The following is an 18,671-nucleotide window of genomic DNA, read 5'->3' as shown; positions in this document are numbered from 1 at the left end:
CACGTCAGTTGGAATTCACTTAGAATCACAGAATATCAGGGTTGGAAGGGACCTCAGGAAGTCATCTATGCTAAGATATAGACATTCAGGCCTGTATACTTTAAGAATTTAGGTGTATTCTTATCACTTAGCTAGTTATAGAGATACAAAACAGGAATCAAAAATCAGTCTGCCTGTTTATAGGCCTTCTCTCACTATGATAGTCTAAGGCCTTCGGCTAAACAGCAGGAGCAGCCATAAGCTGGGAAGCGAACGGTCACATCCTCACCAGTCGCACTGAAATAAGGCAGTTCTGGGCTGTTAAATAGGTGATCCAATCTATCACCTCCAGAGAAAGGGAAGAGCCTAGAAGATTTAAAGAAAACTTAGTTTGATAGCATCCTGTCTGGCAAGAACTCACTTATCAATAGCTGGGATGTGAAATCCTCATTTCTTTCTTAAGTAAAACTTGAGTTTTGCTTGGTTAAGGTATAGCTAAGCAGAACTCAAGTTTTACTATACAGACTAACCAATCCTCAATTACATCCCACCACCTTAATCGGTTTAAAAGTGTAGGCCTTTGCAGACAGGCCTAAATATCTATATCCTAACAATCTAGTCCAACCCCCTGCTCAAAGCAGGGCCAATCCCCAACTAAATCATCCCAGTCAGGTGTTTGTCAAGCCTGACCTTAAAAACCTCTAAGGAAAGAGATTCCACCACCTCCCTAGGTAACCCATTCCAGTGCTTCACCATCCTCCTAATGAAAAAGTTTTTCTTAATATCCAACCTAAACCTCCCCCACTGCAACTTGAGACCATTACAATTTGAGGCACAGTTTCTCCAGTCCTATTACCATTCACAGCAAAACCCAATGCTCTACTGGCACCACATTACAGGACTCTGTATAACTATTCCTAGATCATCACCATCGGAGGGACTGCAATATTCCTGAAAATCCATCATCCTACAGGCACACACAAAAGGAAGGGGAGGTGCAACAACTCTTGCCATTAAATTATTACTGAGCGGTTAGGGCACAGTACCCTGACAAACCTCTCTGCTCGGTAATTGCTAGAGGGAAAGGACAGCAATGGAGATCCTTGTTCTGGAATCCGGAGAAAGGGGGGGGCTTGCTTTGCAGTCAGGGATTGGGACATAGCACTTCCATAAATGCCCCATCATGAAGTTGAGTGGGCTGTGCAGACCTGTTCTGTATGACACATATGAGGTGGTGTAATCATAACAAATGCCCCCATTTTGGATGATGCTTTAACAAATGCCTTCTCTACTCTAGGGTGCAGGCCTATTCCATTTCAAATTTTACCTGATATCAATTCTCCTGTATGGATAATTGGTTCCATCTTCTTCGCTTGTCAACTGACATACACCCTAAAAGGACACAAGGAAAGCAGAAATTATAACATTATCAGAGTTTTGAAATGGTCTTGAGCCTTTTTTTTTCTTTAAAAAAAAAAACAAAACCAAAAAACAAAAAAATCACAAATAGTTTTAAAATGCAGACCATGTAGTCTGTCTAGTTATGTGATCATGCACAGGCATATAGTCTTAGAGGTAAATAAAAGGTTTTGCTTATTAAACTTGCTTGTTTTGCCTTATGATTTCCCCCTGTTAAGAACCATGAGGATTTCTAAAGAAACATAAGAATCAGAGAAAGATTAGGACAACAGATAAAGCATCAGATGCCAGCATTTTGTAGTACTGTATAGCTGGCACCTTGCTCCTGTCCCTTGGACTTATCAAGTACAAGGTTGCATTTAGGGAGTTACTGAAGTCACTGCACGTATTAAGACTAAAGCTTGCCAGAAATCAGGATCAATAATCCACTACACTGAAGACCAGGGTTAAATGTACATAAACTAATATTTGTGCAATATTACAGAAATGTTGATATTAAGCCATTGTGACCCTATGAATGACACCTGTGGGTGTATAGCTACAGTAAGGCATGTATTTATGATATGCCAAGAGTCCCAGACCATTGTAATATCACCATCCTTACTCTACAGCTAATTTGGGCGAAAAAATTTCATTGGTTGTATGAGGGAGACTGCACTGATAGTGGATTACTTGGCTCAACTGCCTGCCATATCAGAGAGATACAAAATATCCCAAACACGCACTGCCCTCAAATGTTACGTTCACACAATCTCCCAACACCATACCCTCAGACAAACTCAGCACAACAACCTCAAACACACATAGCCCCTCACCTCAGCAAACACATCATGTGCCACTTGCACAAACCAATGCAAATACTTGCCCATCCTCACACTCATCTTCACCATAAACTTGAGCAACAAAGCCGTGGATGATTGCTAATTTGTAACGAAGCTTTTTTTGTTTCCAGGAAAGCATTCATTCTAGGACTCATTACTTTCACTTAGCTTTAGAAGACTGAGTATAGGAATACAGAGAAAGTTGTTAGAATTTATATGGAATACAAAAATACCAAGAGTGAGACCAGTAACTTTGTACAGACCCATCAAACGGAATGGACTGCTGTTCCAAATATTCTATGGCACTATCAAGCCAGCCAACTCAAAATAGTAGTGGACTGGGGGTGCATTCACCCACTTTAACACCGGGTCTTTAATGAACAAGAATATTGCAGCAGTGTACATACTGCTAGGCTACCATGATTAGTAAAAATCACACCCTCCAGAAATTGACACACATCCTTTAGCAAAGGCTACGCTATGGCTTTTGGATGGAACTAGATAGAAAATAAGCTCTTCTCCCTTGCCAATGACACACACTGAAAATAATCCAGATTTTAATCCAAATGACAAAGCAGAGAGCTTCATTGGGAGGGCCACGGAATACACATGCACGGCTGGGCAGCTATTCAGTCAAGAAACTTTTCTAACTTATTTAGCTATCAAAACTAAATTTAACTGACCCTCTCTCTCCCGGTACCTGTACTCTCAACTCAGGCATTAATGTTTCTAAACTTTCTAGACAGCCCTTTCTATACAAAAACAACAACGAGGAGTCGTTGTGGCACCTTAGAGACTAACAAATTTATTTGGGCATAAGCTTTTGTGGGCTAAAACCCACTTTAGCCCAGGAAAGCTTATGTCCAAATAAATTTGTTAGTCTCCAAGGTGCTATAAGGACTCCTCGTTGTTTCTGCTGATACAGACTAACATGGCTACCACTCTGAAACCTTTCTATACAAAAAGCTAAATTATAATAGAAGTGATGGCAACCTGGAAAACAAAACAAAAAAAACCCCCTAATTTATATTAATCTTTGCAGACAGCTTCCCTAACAAACTAGTGTCTATATATGACTCACTGAGAAAAGGATGTGGGTAGACAAATTACCTCAGAAGAATGTGGTCTGACCTGGAAATGAGTCCCAACAACTTCAGTATGCAGCACAATAAACAAAACATCTTTAAGATACTGTTTCAGTGGTACCTCACACCGGTCAGGTTAAAAAATATAGACTGCCTGGGGATAAATGTTGGAGAAATTGTGGCAAAAGAGGATTATTTTTTGCCTATATGGCACATGTGTCCAGTCGGAGAGTATTAGGATGCAATCAGTAACCAAATATCACAAATTGTTGGATATTACTACCACATGATCCTTTGCTAATCCTCCGAAGGCTTTCTAATGGAAATGGTCACAAAAAATGGAAATGAAGAATTAATCTCATCTTTAATGCTCAGAAAAAATACATTCACCTGCAAAAAAAGCCAAAATACCTGCCCATTTTTTTTTTTAATATTATACATCAGATTGGGTATGTCTGTTAAGTGTGTATATTGAGACTTCACTCAATTTAGTAAGACCACTAGAAACATAGGGATTTTAATTATAATCACTCTGTAATATGTTAAATATAAAGATCTGATGACAATATTCCTGTATAATGTCTCTTTAAACAAAAGCTAAACTGTTGTAATAATTGTTTTATTTCTAATATTCGTCAAAGATTTGTAAACTTGTTGAAAACCACCTAAATAATAAATAAATCTAAACTCTGCAAGTATCACAACACTCAAGGCTGAAACTAGCCTGGTATGTCAAACTTAACACAAACCAGGCCATTTTCCCCCACATAGCGTGAACTCTTGATACTAAACTGGAGAGTTACTAAACAGAGGAATCCCTCTTCCTTTCCTAAAGGCACACAATCAGCTAGAAAACAGTTCGGTGAAGGACTCAAAAGGACATCTCAACTATCTCTCCCTGCTTCAGGGACACAGACCATATCAATTCCATAGCAGAGTAGCAACTGACACAATCCCCTAACACAGAAGCTAAAACAGAGGAGCAGAATAATGTGTACCTTTCACCTAAAGAACACAATGAGGTTTTAGAAAAAAAATCAACACACAACACCTCCCTACAGAGTAGGTAAGTAACTGTTTTGAGGTTGGGGAGCTGAGGCACAAATAGAACTCCAGAGTTCCAACTCCCAGGCCTCTACTTTAGCAATTACAAATATGCTGAGAACGCATGGTCACGAATGGAAAATGACAGCTAAACAGAAAAGCAGAGGGAAAGCATGGATAAAAATTACAGCCAAAGCAAGCCAGAACAGAAAGGGATTTTCTGACCAAAAAAAAAAAAAAAAAGAAAAAAAAAGGCTCTTACAGAAAGAATTATTGTATAATCCATTTAATTCACCTTCAATCTTTATTTTATGTGTAGTTGGATAACAGTCTGGTATGATAAGGGACGAGGGAGAAGAGGAGTTGCGATGAATGATCAGAGCTGTTTACACAGCAAAACCGAAAACCTTGTAGAAATGTATTCCAGCTACACTGTAAGGTTTCCCCTTCCTCCCCTGGTTACATTTGTTCTGAAAGCTCAACAATTCTGTATCCTTTTGGAACGTGTTACGGATTCTTTTATATACTCTGTTGTCTTCACTCTGGGACATTTCTACCTTCAGCTGCAGTCCTGATTCCACTTACTTTTTCAAGATTTCAACACTGCCTGCCATTTCTACTTATTCTACCCTGTCCTCTCCAGTAATGACTGTTTTACACAGAACATATGCAGTAAAATGTCACATTCTTATAGACTTATAAATTGGAAATGCTATTGGTCAAGATTTAAATTCAGAGCAAGTTGGTACTAATACCAGAAGGGCTGGCCAAGGTGAAGTAGCAGTTATTCCTACAGAAATTGAATTTCATTTCAAATCCACCATCACTTATTTAATGGCTTTGAAAGGGAGATACAATTCACTGATTTTTGGTGCGTCTTTTAAAAACAATGAAGACTAGAACGTATAGTGGCGACATGAAGAAATGAAGTTATTATAATCAAAAATGTTACCACTTTGTTTCCTATCACACAGCGTCCTTAGCAGAAAAATATAAATATTTCTGATCAGAGGAGCTCTAGGGCTAAGAGGACAGAAAATGGAAATATCCTAGGTCAGAGTGAGACACCAGACAATTCACTGCTACCCTACAGAATTCTTTTTAGTTTGGCCAGACATAAATCCCAGCGTGACCAGTTTCTGGCATAAATCTGGTTCCATTAGAAAGAGCTTATCCCACAAACTGGTGTTCCAGGTTGTTTCACCTATTAGTCCAACATTGGATAAAATACCCATCTGGTGGATTATCAATGGTCACCATTTTGGGTGGGTCCCTGCAGCTTCTGCTAATATAAAGGCCCTTCTAAATGTGGCTTTCACTGATCTGCTGTCTCTGATAAAGTCCTCCCTCTCCTCCTTTTGCTACTTGAAAGCCTCACACAAGTACATATACATATACACTACCTAGTCTGGGGCAACTGAGCAGCTATCTTGCATGTATTCTTCATCAATAAGAGCCATTCTATTAAATTAGAAACTGGGAATAGCCCAGAGTATTGGGATGAAGTTCAATTTCATTTTACTCTATTTTTCTTTTGTCCTAGGAGCACAGAGGGTAACAACGTCACTGATTTTATCCTTCTAAAAAAAAGCCAGAAAAACCAACAAGTTTAATTTCACAAAGAACTATACAGAGTTCCACTGAGGTGAGCACAGAAATCCATTTCTGATTCTCATCCCCTTTACTTCAAGTGAAAGTATACGGAACCATCTGATAATACCTTTCCCTCTGTAACACCCTCATAACTTTCAAGAATAGATATTTATACCCACTTGAAATAGTTTCTGTGCAGGATCCTGGTTCATATTTTACATTCTTTTCTATGATCTATCCGAATATAATGGTTTAGCATAAACTTAACGGTGATCACTTAGCAATAAGTGGATTCCCACAGCATGCCCAGCAACACCAGTCCCACAAACCTCTGGCTTCTGAAGATAATCATTAAGCGAGTATCAATAATTGAGTGGAACTGTTGCTTATGGTTTTACTCATCTGTTGGGATTAACTTTTCACTGGTCTTTAAGAACAAGGTATTTGGAGCCTGTAGAGACAAAACTCCAGGTGGAAGTGAAACATCATAGCACTCACTCAATACTTAAACCCCTAAAAAAACCCAACTTCTCTTTTGAAAAAGAAGATTTCAGCTTGTTCTTCCAGACAAAAAGGAGCGCTTAGCTTAAGGGTCTGTATCCGGATAAGGTACATTACAATGAAATGTAAGACTGGTCATAACCCTCAGAGCTATTCTGCGGTCGAAGATTCCTTTCTTGTTCTGTTCTACAATACTTCATGGTTGACTTCAGATGGAATTTTTTTAGAGGAATGCCCTACTTCTGAATGTCAAGCCCAGAAGCAGCCCAGGATTCCTTTACTTTGATTTTTATGTGAAATTCATATAAAGATGTCCGAGCTTAGCCACAAATGTCTCATATGCCATAAACTGGCATCCAGAACTAAAGAGGATGATACAGAAACTCATACAGAGCAGTCTACATCTTCAAGTATCACAGCAGAAGATGGTTCCTCTGAATCTTGGGGAGTTTCAGATCGAATATATGGTTATCTAGACCAAACTGTGAATTCAAGACAAATTTCAGGATCATCATCTGGCATAGGCTGACAGAGCTGAAAAGTGCATTATGGGCTACAAGCAATGACAGCAAGGTGGGTCAGTGGATGGGAAGCATTAAAAGAATTAGAAAGTGAGTACAGTATTTACTAGGGTGGATGGAGATGTGATGAACATTATGACATACTGGATAGTAAGTCACCTGGGGATAGAATTTAGAGTTTGCACTCCTTACATACTACTTGTTTTTTGTATTGTTTTTGTTTTTTACAATTTAAAGAATGCAAAACCACACATTAGTCTACAAAAAGAGTGTTCACTACAAACATTTCCACACATGTAGCTGAGACAGATTTTTTTTAAAAAAATATATAAACACAATGGGATAAAACGCTTCTTGGGAAAAAAATTCTTTCCTTTAGTTATTGCAAACAGATTGTTATAATATTAACATCCTATAACAAAAAGGTATTACTAGCCAACTCTTACTCTGAGTTACTGCATAAACTTTCCATTTTTAAACAGTAAGCAGCAGATTTCTTGTATATCAATCACGGAAATACTGCCTTTTACATGAAATATTCAGAGAAGACTCACCATGAATTTCGTATCACCCTTTGACAATGTGTCTGTGACAAAGTGGATTTTTTTCAATTGTTCTACAACTTGGTGCAAAAGCTTTGGCTGGAAAATAATTAATGTCAAATGTAAACAAAGTGAAATGAAACGTTACCTAACTAAGAAAGAGGAACCTGTTTGTTTACCAACAACGTGACCCACAGATGTACAATATGTCCTTGTGAAAACCAAGGGGATCTCATTGCCGGAAAATATTTTTTCAGGACCAGATTCTGAGACTTTGACAGAAACTACATACCGGAAATAAATCAATACTTGAGAATCTGGTTAAGGAAAATTGTTCTCTCCAACCTATATTGTATTGCCAGACAACGAAGAGCACTGAAGTATTTTCATTAGACTTGACAAAACTTGTTGTACAATTTTAAATCTTACATTTCTAAATTAATGACCTTCTGTGTTTTTGTGGATTGCTAGTTTCCATAGGTCCATTAGCATCTGCTTTGATTTAATCTAGAAATATTCTCTTGTAAAAACTAACGAATAGCACTGCCAACTTTCAGTGACGGTTAAAGATTGTTCTGTGGCATAATATCTGGTGGGAGATTCGTTTCCCATTCTGTTGGTTCCTCCCATACAAAAAGGTACCTCGTTCCTCTTTAAGACCTATTTTAAAAAAATAGTGATTAAAGTGTGATAAACATATAAATATATGCAATTGTCTAACAGGAAAAATTCCTTAAGAGAACGATGCAATTCTTTCAAAACACTTCAGAAAATATCATCCTGAAAATTTTAAAAAGTTGAGGTTACACTTAAACAAAATATTTGGGTGCACAAAATTACAGGGTCACTCAACTAGTTTAAGTCTGCCCTCATCCTCTGCTGAGCTTCCACCCTCAGTGTCTGTGAAACTGAGTGGAAGAGGGAGACACTGATTTAAAAAAAAAAAAAAAAATTGATAAAAACTTGGCTGCTGGTGGACACTTTAAATCCATTACTTCCACTTTAACTGTGTAGCTTGCCAGTAGAATAAAGGAACTCCGGAACAGAGTGTAATGACACTGGTACGTAAACAAACAACATTTTTGGTAAAAAGAAAAGGAGTACTTGTGGCACCTTAGAGACTAAAATTTATTAGAGCATAAGCTTTCGTGAGCTTTTTCTTTTTGCGAATACAGACTAACACGGCTGCTACTCTGAAACATTTTTGGTGTGCCCCATAAGAGGCTCATAGCTTTAGATACAATAGTCAAGTCTGCATTAAACGTCTTGTGAGACAACATTTTTCCATTTTAAAACACAAATGCTTTTTGGGGAGGGGTGGGGGACTGTTCCGAATGTAGCTATTTTTGGTTACAAGATAATAAAATCCTGTTTTTTTTGCCAAAAGTGCATATGGTCTTAAAGAAGGCAGAGCCTTTTTTTTGTTGTGATATAAATCAGGATCACTATAATGCTACAGAAAAGTACACTCAATTTATAAATAAGAAGATACTAAGCACAGTACACTGAATAAGCAGCTGTGTCATTACTCTGTGCCCTCCATGGTCCTAGCCACTGTCCTTCCAGCTGCAAACAGCATGCACTTTTGAGCATGTCTGTAGTATTAGGCAAAAAGGGATCACGCCCTTTTCCCCACAGGGCGTAAGTACTAATTCCCTGGTGGCCTGAGGAGCAAGAGACTGAAATAAACTTTATCTTTCTCGGTACAGTGCAAAGCACTAGCTACTGAGCCAGGCCTGCACACATTGTGTTCATTATGTGTGAAATTTCTTTAGCATATGTAACAGTTATGCAAAAAACTTCTACAAAATTATGAAAATATGTAACATCCAAACACGTGAAGGGTAATTTGCAAATTCCCCAATATAATGCTTAGATCACATATTCAGGATTTTATTAATAAACTATGAAGTTATTATGGTGTCAATGAATAAATGCAAAAAGCTGTAATATGAACCCAAATGCAAAGGAATTTATGATCCTATGAGCTCCTGATAAAAGTTTATAAACTCAGCTTTTAAAAATAGTAATAAGTTGTATAAAGACAGGCACCTGTTTGGTCGATTCAGAAGTAAAACTTGGATGGGTCAGGAGAATATCCATATCCCCACTTGATTCCGCACCTGAGAAAGTAAAGAGTGAAGAATAACAAAAAACAAACACCTAGCTGTAAGTCTTGATATCAGTAAAGAACAGACCATAGAGGGTTGCGTTTCAATCTTAGTGCTAAAGAAAAGAAGAGAAGCTCCTCTATCTGCAGAACTAGCACAGAATAGTTAAGGTTTTTAATAATAGGGCAGACAAACACCTGTCAGGAAAGGTGCAAGTATATACTTGGTCTTGCCACAGCACAAGGAGCTTGACTAGATGACCGCTCGAGATCCCTTCCAACCCTACATTTCTGAGTCTATGATTAATAGGGTAGCCTCTAAACTATCTCAACACTAATGTGCTAACACTAAGAAGTGACATAAGGGACCAAAAACCATTTTCAATTGATAGTAAAAGCATTTAAGGTCTTTCTTTTCTGCAGCCTGTTGAATATTTTCTGCTGTGTGCTTCCATCAATCTTTTATTTTACACATCTTAGACAGAGCAGATTGTTCAGAAAGCTACCTGTCACAGTTCTTAGTGATCAAAGTCTTGTCAACCATGCTTAATCATGCTTTATGTGTCTCACGCAATGTGCATTATCTTGTGGCAACATTCCCATCCATAGCGAAGATAGCAGTATACTATACACAGACATCATCCATTGCTGGGCTGAACACTTCGTCTACTTAATCTTCCATCTGCAATTTCAAAAGCTGCCGTCGATGGTGTACCACAGTTCCCAATACACGAAGGACTCACTAGACTTCCAGTGTTATTGAGACAGAAACAGCCAACCAACAACTGTCACAAGGAAAGGTGCCTGGCTTAGATAGAATACTGCCAGAAGTCTATAAACATAGTGGTTATCAAACATCTGAAATGCTCATGCGGCTCTTCAACATCTGGGAGCAAAAGACCATGCCTCAAGACTTCAAGGGTGCTTCAGTTGTCCATACATACAAATAAAGGTGATTAAGCACTCTGCAACAACTATCATGGTATCTTGCTTCTTTCCATTGCTGGGAAGATTTTGGCTTGCGTCTTGCTTGCCAGATTCTTCCACATCACGAATAACATCATTTCAGAGAGTCAGCATGGCTTTCGCTTGGGACACAGAACAGCGGACATGACTTTTGCTGCTCGCGAAACACAGGAAAAGTGCTGGGAACAAAACTGATTTCTATATGGTGATTGTAGACCTGATCAAGGCCTTTGACATGGTTAGTCAGGAGGGTCTCTGATGGCTCATGATCTAAGCTGGTCACACAAATTTGTAACCATCACACACTCATTCATGCTGGCTAAAGAGCTGGAAAATGGTGCTTCATTAGAGCCTTTGTCACAAACAGTGTGAAGCAGGGACAATTTACTATTGTCCTAGATTCTTTCAAAGACTACAGCTGGAATATTTAAATGCAATTCCACACAGATGGCAGCATCTTCAATCTTTGTGCTCACACTAAAGCAACTGACTTGTTCATTAGGGAGTTACTCTTCATTGATGATTGTGCGCTCACAGCACATACCGTCCAAGACATGCAGCATCCAATAGATGGCTTTTCTAGATCGGCAAAACTATTTGGACTCTATCTGCCTCAAGAAAACCAAAGGGCAGAGTACTTAATGCGGTAGAAAAATTTTGCTATCTTGGCAGCACTTCATCCAATAATGCCATCCATGATTGACGATGAAATCACGCAGTGCGTTTCTAAAGCCAGTTCTGCCTATGATTGACTTTGCTACCGCCTGTGGAATGAGAGACATTTGACTTCACACCAAGATTAGTGTCTACCGTGCAATTATGTTAAACACTCCTCCAAAGCAGTGAAACATGGACACTATGGCAGGCACTTTAAGCAACCAGGGAGTTTTCACATGTGCTGTATGCATCTCATCTGTAAAATCAAATGGTTCGACAGGACACCAAAAACTGAAGTTCTGGACCAGTGCTACATAACTACCACTGAATTCCTAATCAGACAGGTGCAATTTGCTGGGCTGGTCACCTTGTACATATGGATGATAAAATATGGCTTTGGGAGTTGTGTAAGGACCATTGAAAACAGGAGCACCTACACTGGGAGGCCAATGAAAATGACATGACACTCTGAAAGCTCACTTAAAAGCTGGCCACGTCGACCCGAACACATGGGAAGTTGTTGGTGCTGAGAAATTAGGATGGCGGCAGATCTGTTGGTCTGCAATTAAAGCCATCAAGAATAGCAGAAGAGAAAAAGTCAGAGAAACATGAGCAAAGAAAGCAGGCTTTGGTTAACAAACAAACAAACAAACATGAAGCCACATCGGCTTAACATGCGGATGCATCTGCAGATCCCTCATCAGTTTACATTTGTGCAAGACAACGCACTGAAACAAACTGACTGACATATTGACTATGACAGGAGACTCCAACAGAGCTAAGAAGTGGATGAATTTTCATGGGACTCTCTGATGAAACTGTCAAGCATTTACCAATTAGTACCGATTTTGGTGGCAGCTTGCGTGATGTGGATACTTTTCAATGGATACTGAGCTGATATCACCAACTCACTCCACAGAGGCCGACCGACCAAGTTCGTATTTTGACTACTTGATCACACAGCCAAGCATCATCTCTTATTCTTAATGTCTATATAGTCTCATGGTGTTTAAAGACAAATCACTTATTTAATAAATGCAATTTTGAGTAAGAACAACTTCTAAACTGCTTAACAACTATTTTGTACCAAATCTACGTCTGGCATAGGTATATTTAAAATTAAATTTAAATTGTGGATCAAGGCATATACGCAAGTCTTCATAAGTCTTTCTTCATTAGAATGCTAGGCTTTTTACTACTGGCATGAACAGTGACCGATTATGGACAATGACATTTATAAAGTTTTTATTTTTTAAACTCGAGGAACTCGTACACAATTCACACAAAAAATTACAGTCGACCCCTTACTACTCAGCAAATAATTAATAGATGAGATTTCTTATGCTTCATACTACACTAGTAGAAATAATCATAAAAGATTAAACTACAGATGCCAAAATAAATGAACTTGTCACATTTTATGATATTTTAGCTTTGATTTTTTAATTGAGTTGATTGACTTCCTATTTTGCAAATTTCAGTAATTTTCAATGGGTGTTTATTATTTGTGTGAATTAGCAAGGTTCTGTTATGCTATGTCTGCACATCAGTAATAAGAAAAACTCCAGAGAGAGTAGTTCTGGAGCAGATGCGAGAGTTCTGAGGAGAAGGAAAATTTAAAGTGAACTATTCTTCGGTTTTACAATTCACAACATCCTACTCTGCTTCCTTTTATATCGCACCCATAGCCTTATATATACAAACTGAACTAGTCAGTCTAAGCAAAGAGCAAGAAACAAGTTTATTCCATCTGGTCAGTGTAACAGACTTTGCATTAAGGACTATGCACATTAGTACAAATTAAAAAAAAACCCTTAAGGTCCACAATTCAGACATTCGTCATTAAGTTTTGACTTCTAGAACCATGATGTAAATGTGAAGGCACGGTGGAGTACCAACCTCGCCTGAAACTGCCACAGACTGTCGCAATATATTCGGGGTCCAGTTTTTTAACCTCTTTCAATACAATTTCCTATTGAGAAAAAAAAAAAAAGAGCTATGTCAAATAATCTGAGCTGCCCTCTTCATTTGTTCTTTTGTTGAGGAAGATTATATCTTACCTGCATCTGTAACATCTCTTCTCTAGGGATTCTTTTCTCAAAGTCTTCAAAATATCTGTACAGATAAAAAAAAAGTTGAATGACTGTGGGTAAGGGAGTGCATTTAAAATTTAACCAAGCAAAGATTAGATAAAATTCCATACATTTTACATTAAAATGATTGATTAGAAACTAATAACCTAGACAGAGATAGCAAGCCAATGATCATAGGTTCCTTTTGCTAGTCTCAGACACCTCAGAAATTCCCATCGCCGCAAGTCCTCCCTTTCACCAGCATTAAAATTGATTTCAGAGGGGAGAGGAAGTATTTCTATCGTACAGGAATATTGTATCAGGAATTTCTTCTGCAGCCTTCCGAAGGACAAGAACTACGTGGCTTTAAAAATTGACTCATCAGCAGCAAACAGAGAGCTTTCCTTAGTCAGTGATCAGAGGCAACCCAAGTCATCAATTTCTCTAGAATTTAGGCTCTCAGTGATCCAGACACAACATTTAAAATCAGAACCGGAGAGGAAAAGCCTGTTTTCCCCCCAACCTTTAATGACTCAAAAGTGGCTGGGCTGAGCTGACTAAACCTTTCTAAAACAATGCATCTTTGGACTGGGACCAATCACAGCTAATTTCATACCCAAAGAAATTTGTTTGGATAAGTTATGAGCAACTGAGAAAAGGGTAGAACAGGGGATGGAACTGGATCTTACCTTTTAAGCGTGCTACTTATGGTTGCTATAATCTTAAAGAGGGCACTGGCCTCTGAAGGAATTTTTACAGAAGCCAAGCAACTATGTCCATGAAAATGAAACTGTCTTACTTTAGCCCAATTCGCTGATGATGATTCAGCTTGTGTTCGTTTTTCCTTAGATCTGGAAGAAGCAGAATGACAGAAAAAGTACTCAAGAGGAGGAAAATAACTTTAGCAAATAGATATTTGCATGCATTGTAAAAGATGATTTAACTCAAGAGCATTTAGACAATACCAACTTTAAACAGAAACACAAGAGATAAGAGAATTTGTTGTGCTTGTAAATTACGAGGAGGCTGCCCTATGGCTCACAGAATGAATGCAGGAGCATCTACTAAAACCACACCCCTATGCCAGGACCCACCCCTTATGCCAGCGTTTGCAGCAAGGGAATTGCAGGGCAGTGTAAAATGGCTAGCAAAAAGCCCGCTCAGGGGAGAATTCTACTCTGGCTTGACTGGGGCTCTTGAATTCCTCAAAAACAAACAAAACTCCACCACAAAACCCATGCCCTGCAAAACCCACATAAAACCCTGACTCCTCCCAGATGAAAAGTCCCACTTAGTTGCACCTAAAAAATCACTTCTAGTCACTGAGCAAAACTATTAGGAAATAGTGAACTTGGAAAAAAAAAAATCAGTCAGGAGTAGTCACTGTAATGTTTAATATCGTGCTCAGTGCACACTTGATTTCTACATTTATAAAGGGCCAAACCTTCAGCTGTACGGGAACAGCTGAAGCAGAAGGTGGTCTTTTGTTTTGGACCATCCCAGACTGAAGCGGCCTCTGGAGCAAGTTACCACAGTCCAAGTGCTGTGCTGACTGACAAGGTGTGATCTTATGTGAAGATAAAATATGAGGCTCAAAAAAGGAGGGGAGCACCAATCCAGAATTGTTTCCCAGCTTGATACATCTTCAAAATGGCTTGGCCTAGAAACCCCACATTTGTTTTAGTCTGTTGGCAAGAATGGTAACTTGAACTGGTTTTGGATCAGTTTGTTGGCAGAGCTAGTTACCAAAATCAGTTTCTGCATACATGATGGGCCACAATGTATAGTTTATGACATCATAAATTCCAAGGCCAGAAGGGACTATTGTGATCATCTAATCTGACCTCCTGTATAACAGCCCATAGAACTTCCCCAATATAATTCCTTTTGAACCAAATCACATCTTTTAAAGAAATATTTGATCTTGATTTAAAAATTGCCAAGGAGAAATTAAGAGGGGCAACGGTGGCCTAACATGAGGGTGAGCAGGAGGGAGAGAAGGGCTGGGCAACCTGGGGAAGAAGGGGTCTTATCTACTAGCCTAGAGACCTGTGTCCCAAAAAACTTCTTTACGTTCCCAGGCAAAAATATTTAACTTGCAATTAAAAGTATCCATCAAAGTAGAAGACCTTAAAAGAAAATGGCAGTTTTCACAAAAGAAAAGGGGGGGCGGGGAAAAAAAAGTCCACAGAGCTATCACAACAGGCAGCAATCCTATCTTCAGCTCTTAGGCGCTGAACCAAAAGAAAGGGACGGATGCAGTGTCGGTGGAATCACGCTTATGCAACTTAAGCACACGTATACTACCAAAGCCATGCACTTCAGAGATTGCCGCACTAGAAGAAATAATTGAAAAAGCCTGTTTCTTCAAACCAAATCATTTTCCCTTTCCTCATATTTTGGGAGAAACCCCATCTGAAAATTTATCTGATGCCTTTCTTCCGTGCACTGACTCAAGCTTTGGAATGCTGAATGCCTATCCTTAATTGTGTAACTGCTGTCATTTATGCAGCGACTAGTTTTTCACAACTTGAGTCATAACCTTTCCACATTTTTCCAATCAAAGGCTCTGAAATCAGCACGATTTATGGTACACTCACCTTCCAATGTCTTTATCCCTTCATCTACAAGCTTCCTAGCTGCAGAAGGGCTGCAAAGAGACAGAGCACTTCTTAACCAAATCAACACAGGGAAACCTCTCCAGCAGAAAACGTTACATCACACAGTAGTACATTACACCAGAATTGAATAACAGATTACACTGAAGTTTATAATCAGGCATCTAGTTCTCCAGTACCAAAGCCATTTCTTATATTCATTCTCCCTCAACTTGGCATACACTGCTTACATAGACCAGGAAATGGAGGAAGAGGATGGGAGTCAGGAGACCTGGGTTCTATTCCCAGCTTTAACAGCGGCTTCGGACAAGTCACTTAACTTTCTTGTGCCTTGGTTTCCCTACATGCAAGAGAACAATGTATTACTCGCCTTAAAAAGTTTGCTATGGAAAGACTAAAGTGGGTTGTCATGAACTCTATTTCCTCCTACCTCTTCAGTAGCTCCTTCAGATTCCTTTTGGAAGCTGCTCCCCCTCTCCATTCCTGCTCATCAGTATCTCTCAGGGCTCTGATCCTCTTTTCCCCCTCTATGTTATAAGTAGGTGACTGCTACCATCTCTTCATTGTCATTTCCCAAATGTACATTTCCCCTGGGCTCAGTCTTGAATCTCTAATGTCTCACTTTGGATGTCCTGGTGCCAACTCAATCTCCATATTCTTCCTTCATACCCTCAATCTCTACGCTGTTGTTAGTAACTCTACAAGTAGATAGAATCATACAAAAAAATTCTTACCCTATGCCACTAACTCGGGTCAGGAAATTGATAGATGAGCTTGTATCATCCTGTCGAATCTGGAGAAAAGAGACTGTACTCTAACCCACTTGAAAAGTCACAGGAAGATAAAGTAACTCAGTGAGTTATTGCACTTGAAAGTTGCTGTAGTCTTTTTAGATCTGACCTATTACCTACACATCAGAGACTCGTGCCATGATTGTCTGGATCCACTCAGAAAGAATCTGGACAGGTGGTTTTCAGCAGCCCTTGGCTCTAGAATTTTCTTCCTTCTTTGGTTTCAGAGAAGAAAGTTTGATACTCATGGGGATGTTATAAGGTTTTAAGTGAGGCTGGTTCTTTTTTTAGTGGAAGAAGAGTCCTTTTTATTTTTCCCTTACATGTCTATTCTGATATACAAACGCATTTTTAAAGCCATTGTCTGAATCTTTCCATATACTGAAGTAAACTCTATAAGTTGGAAATAAGTAAATAAGAGAGACTTGGTCAGGTTTTAGATCCACTGGCAGAGGTGTGGGAGCCCAAATTTAGAACAAGAGGGGGTGCTGCAGGCCAGGACTAACGTAAACTAGGAAAAGCCATGTGCAGGAAGCTTTCTACGTTTCTGTGCAGACTAAGGTAGGTGGCCCTGACTAAAATCAAACTTCCATGAGAACCCACTTTATCGATTTGGCGGACAGAACAGGCAGGCAAACTGATCATATCCTGTAATATTTCCAGAGAGGTACAATTTTATATCAGGATTTTTTGGTTTTGTATACCTATTTCCTTATTTCTACACCCCTGGTCATCTGTATGCATCTCCCTCCTGCTTCGCCTCAGCCTTTCCAGAAACAGTAAAGAAGTTGCATTGAGTTAACAGGAAGCCTTGGAAGGTACAAAAAAAATGCCCGCAGAGAAGAAAGTCAAAGAGGTTCACCTTTTCAAGCTTACGTAGTTTTCCAGTGGATAAAAACTCATCAATCTTGTCAGCTATTTTAGCCCCTACTCCTTCCTAAAAAAAGGAAACAGAACCAAAAAGTCAATGAAACTTTATCTTCAGGATAACTAGCATCACAGACATTATGGAAAAACTAAAATTCAGAAACTTGCAAAACAGAAACACAACCAAACTTACAATATTTTGCTAATGTTCATAATAGTAAACAGCAGCCTTATGAGCAACAGAAGCACACTCTAATTTTCCCTATTTTACAGTGAAATTTCAAAATTGGCTTTTAGCAAAATTTACAATTCCTGCACTAAATTTCAACCTCTGAAGTCTGAGGAAATGCAGGAATAAAGCATATCTTTGGGTCTCACAATCACAACTATAATAATATATATTATAATGCACTAAAATATTAACACAAAAATGGAATTCAATTGTGTGGATGAGAAGAACCTGATAAAACATTATCATCCGTTTTACAGCTTACCAGCTTCTTTGCTTCAGCTCCACTTTTTATCTTGCTTGGATACTTGGATATTACAGAAGCTGCTTTTCTGTATAAAAAAATAACAGTTCCATTCACTTTCCAGCCTTCAGTGAACAGTATCAAATGACCAGACAAACATTTTGTACACACCCTCCATACAATGCAGTTTGTGTGGTTCCATCCTGGAGCAGTGGCATTTGTATAACTACCCCCCTATTTCTCATGCACCAGGAATATGAGATCTCTCAAAAAAGAAAAAGCTCAGCATGCAGCAACCTGAATACCACTTTCCTCAAACCAATCAGTAACGACTATGTACTTAACATAAGGGGCTCACATATGGACTTTTATAAATAAGGTAAACAGCAATGCTAACTTAAATTTATAAAAGAACCTGTTATTCAGAAGTACTTTACAAAAACTACTTATAGGAATCTGTTTAGCCTTTAGCCTCAGACATTTTCAGGGGAGAGAAGGGGGCATTTTTTCCATTTCCCCCCACTCCAAGGCCCAGCTTAGAAAAATATGAAGAGAAACTTGTGAAACAGTTTCTCTCAGAACCAACAGTGAAAGAGAAAGGCAAGAAAGAAA

At 38.8% G+C, this 18,671-nt stretch overlaps 1 protein-coding gene across 3 annotated transcripts in view; it reads right to left on the bottom strand.

The window, feature by feature from the left end:
* Positions 1 to 18,671, bottom strand: part of POLB (DNA polymerase beta) — a 33,050-nt gene that overhangs the window by 3,125 nt on the left and 11,254 nt on the right. For 2 of the 3 annotated variants that reach the window (XM_043503079.1, XM_038384923.2), the window contains 10 exons: positions 18,081 to 18,147; positions 17,582 to 17,656; positions 16,663 to 16,721; positions 15,911 to 15,960; positions 14,110 to 14,161; positions 13,299 to 13,353; positions 13,138 to 13,210; positions 9,558 to 9,628; positions 7,518 to 7,604; positions 1,307 to 1,371 (listed from right to left, as the gene is read on the bottom strand). In XM_043503079.1, the coding sequence (XP_043359014.1) occupies positions 1,307 to 1,371; positions 7,518 to 7,604; positions 9,558 to 9,628; positions 13,138 to 13,210; positions 13,299 to 13,353; positions 14,110 to 14,161; positions 15,911 to 15,960; positions 16,663 to 16,721; positions 17,582 to 17,656; positions 18,081 to 18,147 (654 nt within the window). Of the gene's footprint in view, positions 1 to 12; positions 346 to 1,306; positions 1,372 to 7,517; positions 7,605 to 9,557; positions 9,629 to 13,137; positions 13,211 to 13,298; positions 13,354 to 14,109; positions 14,162 to 15,910; positions 15,961 to 16,662; positions 16,722 to 17,581; positions 17,657 to 18,080; positions 18,148 to 18,671 lie in introns of those variants that run through there. The other variant, XM_043503080.1, reaches the window with a different exon arrangement.

Source organism: Dermochelys coriacea, chromosome 26, assembly GCF_009764565.3.
Source record: "Dermochelys coriacea isolate rDerCor1 chromosome 26, rDerCor1.pri.v4, whole genome shotgun sequence".
Lineage (NCBI taxonomy): Eukaryota > Metazoa > Chordata > Testudines > Dermochelyidae > Dermochelys > Dermochelys coriacea.
The sequence above is the reverse complement of the archived record's forward strand: the minus strand, read 5'-3'. Positions and strand labels throughout refer to the sequence as shown.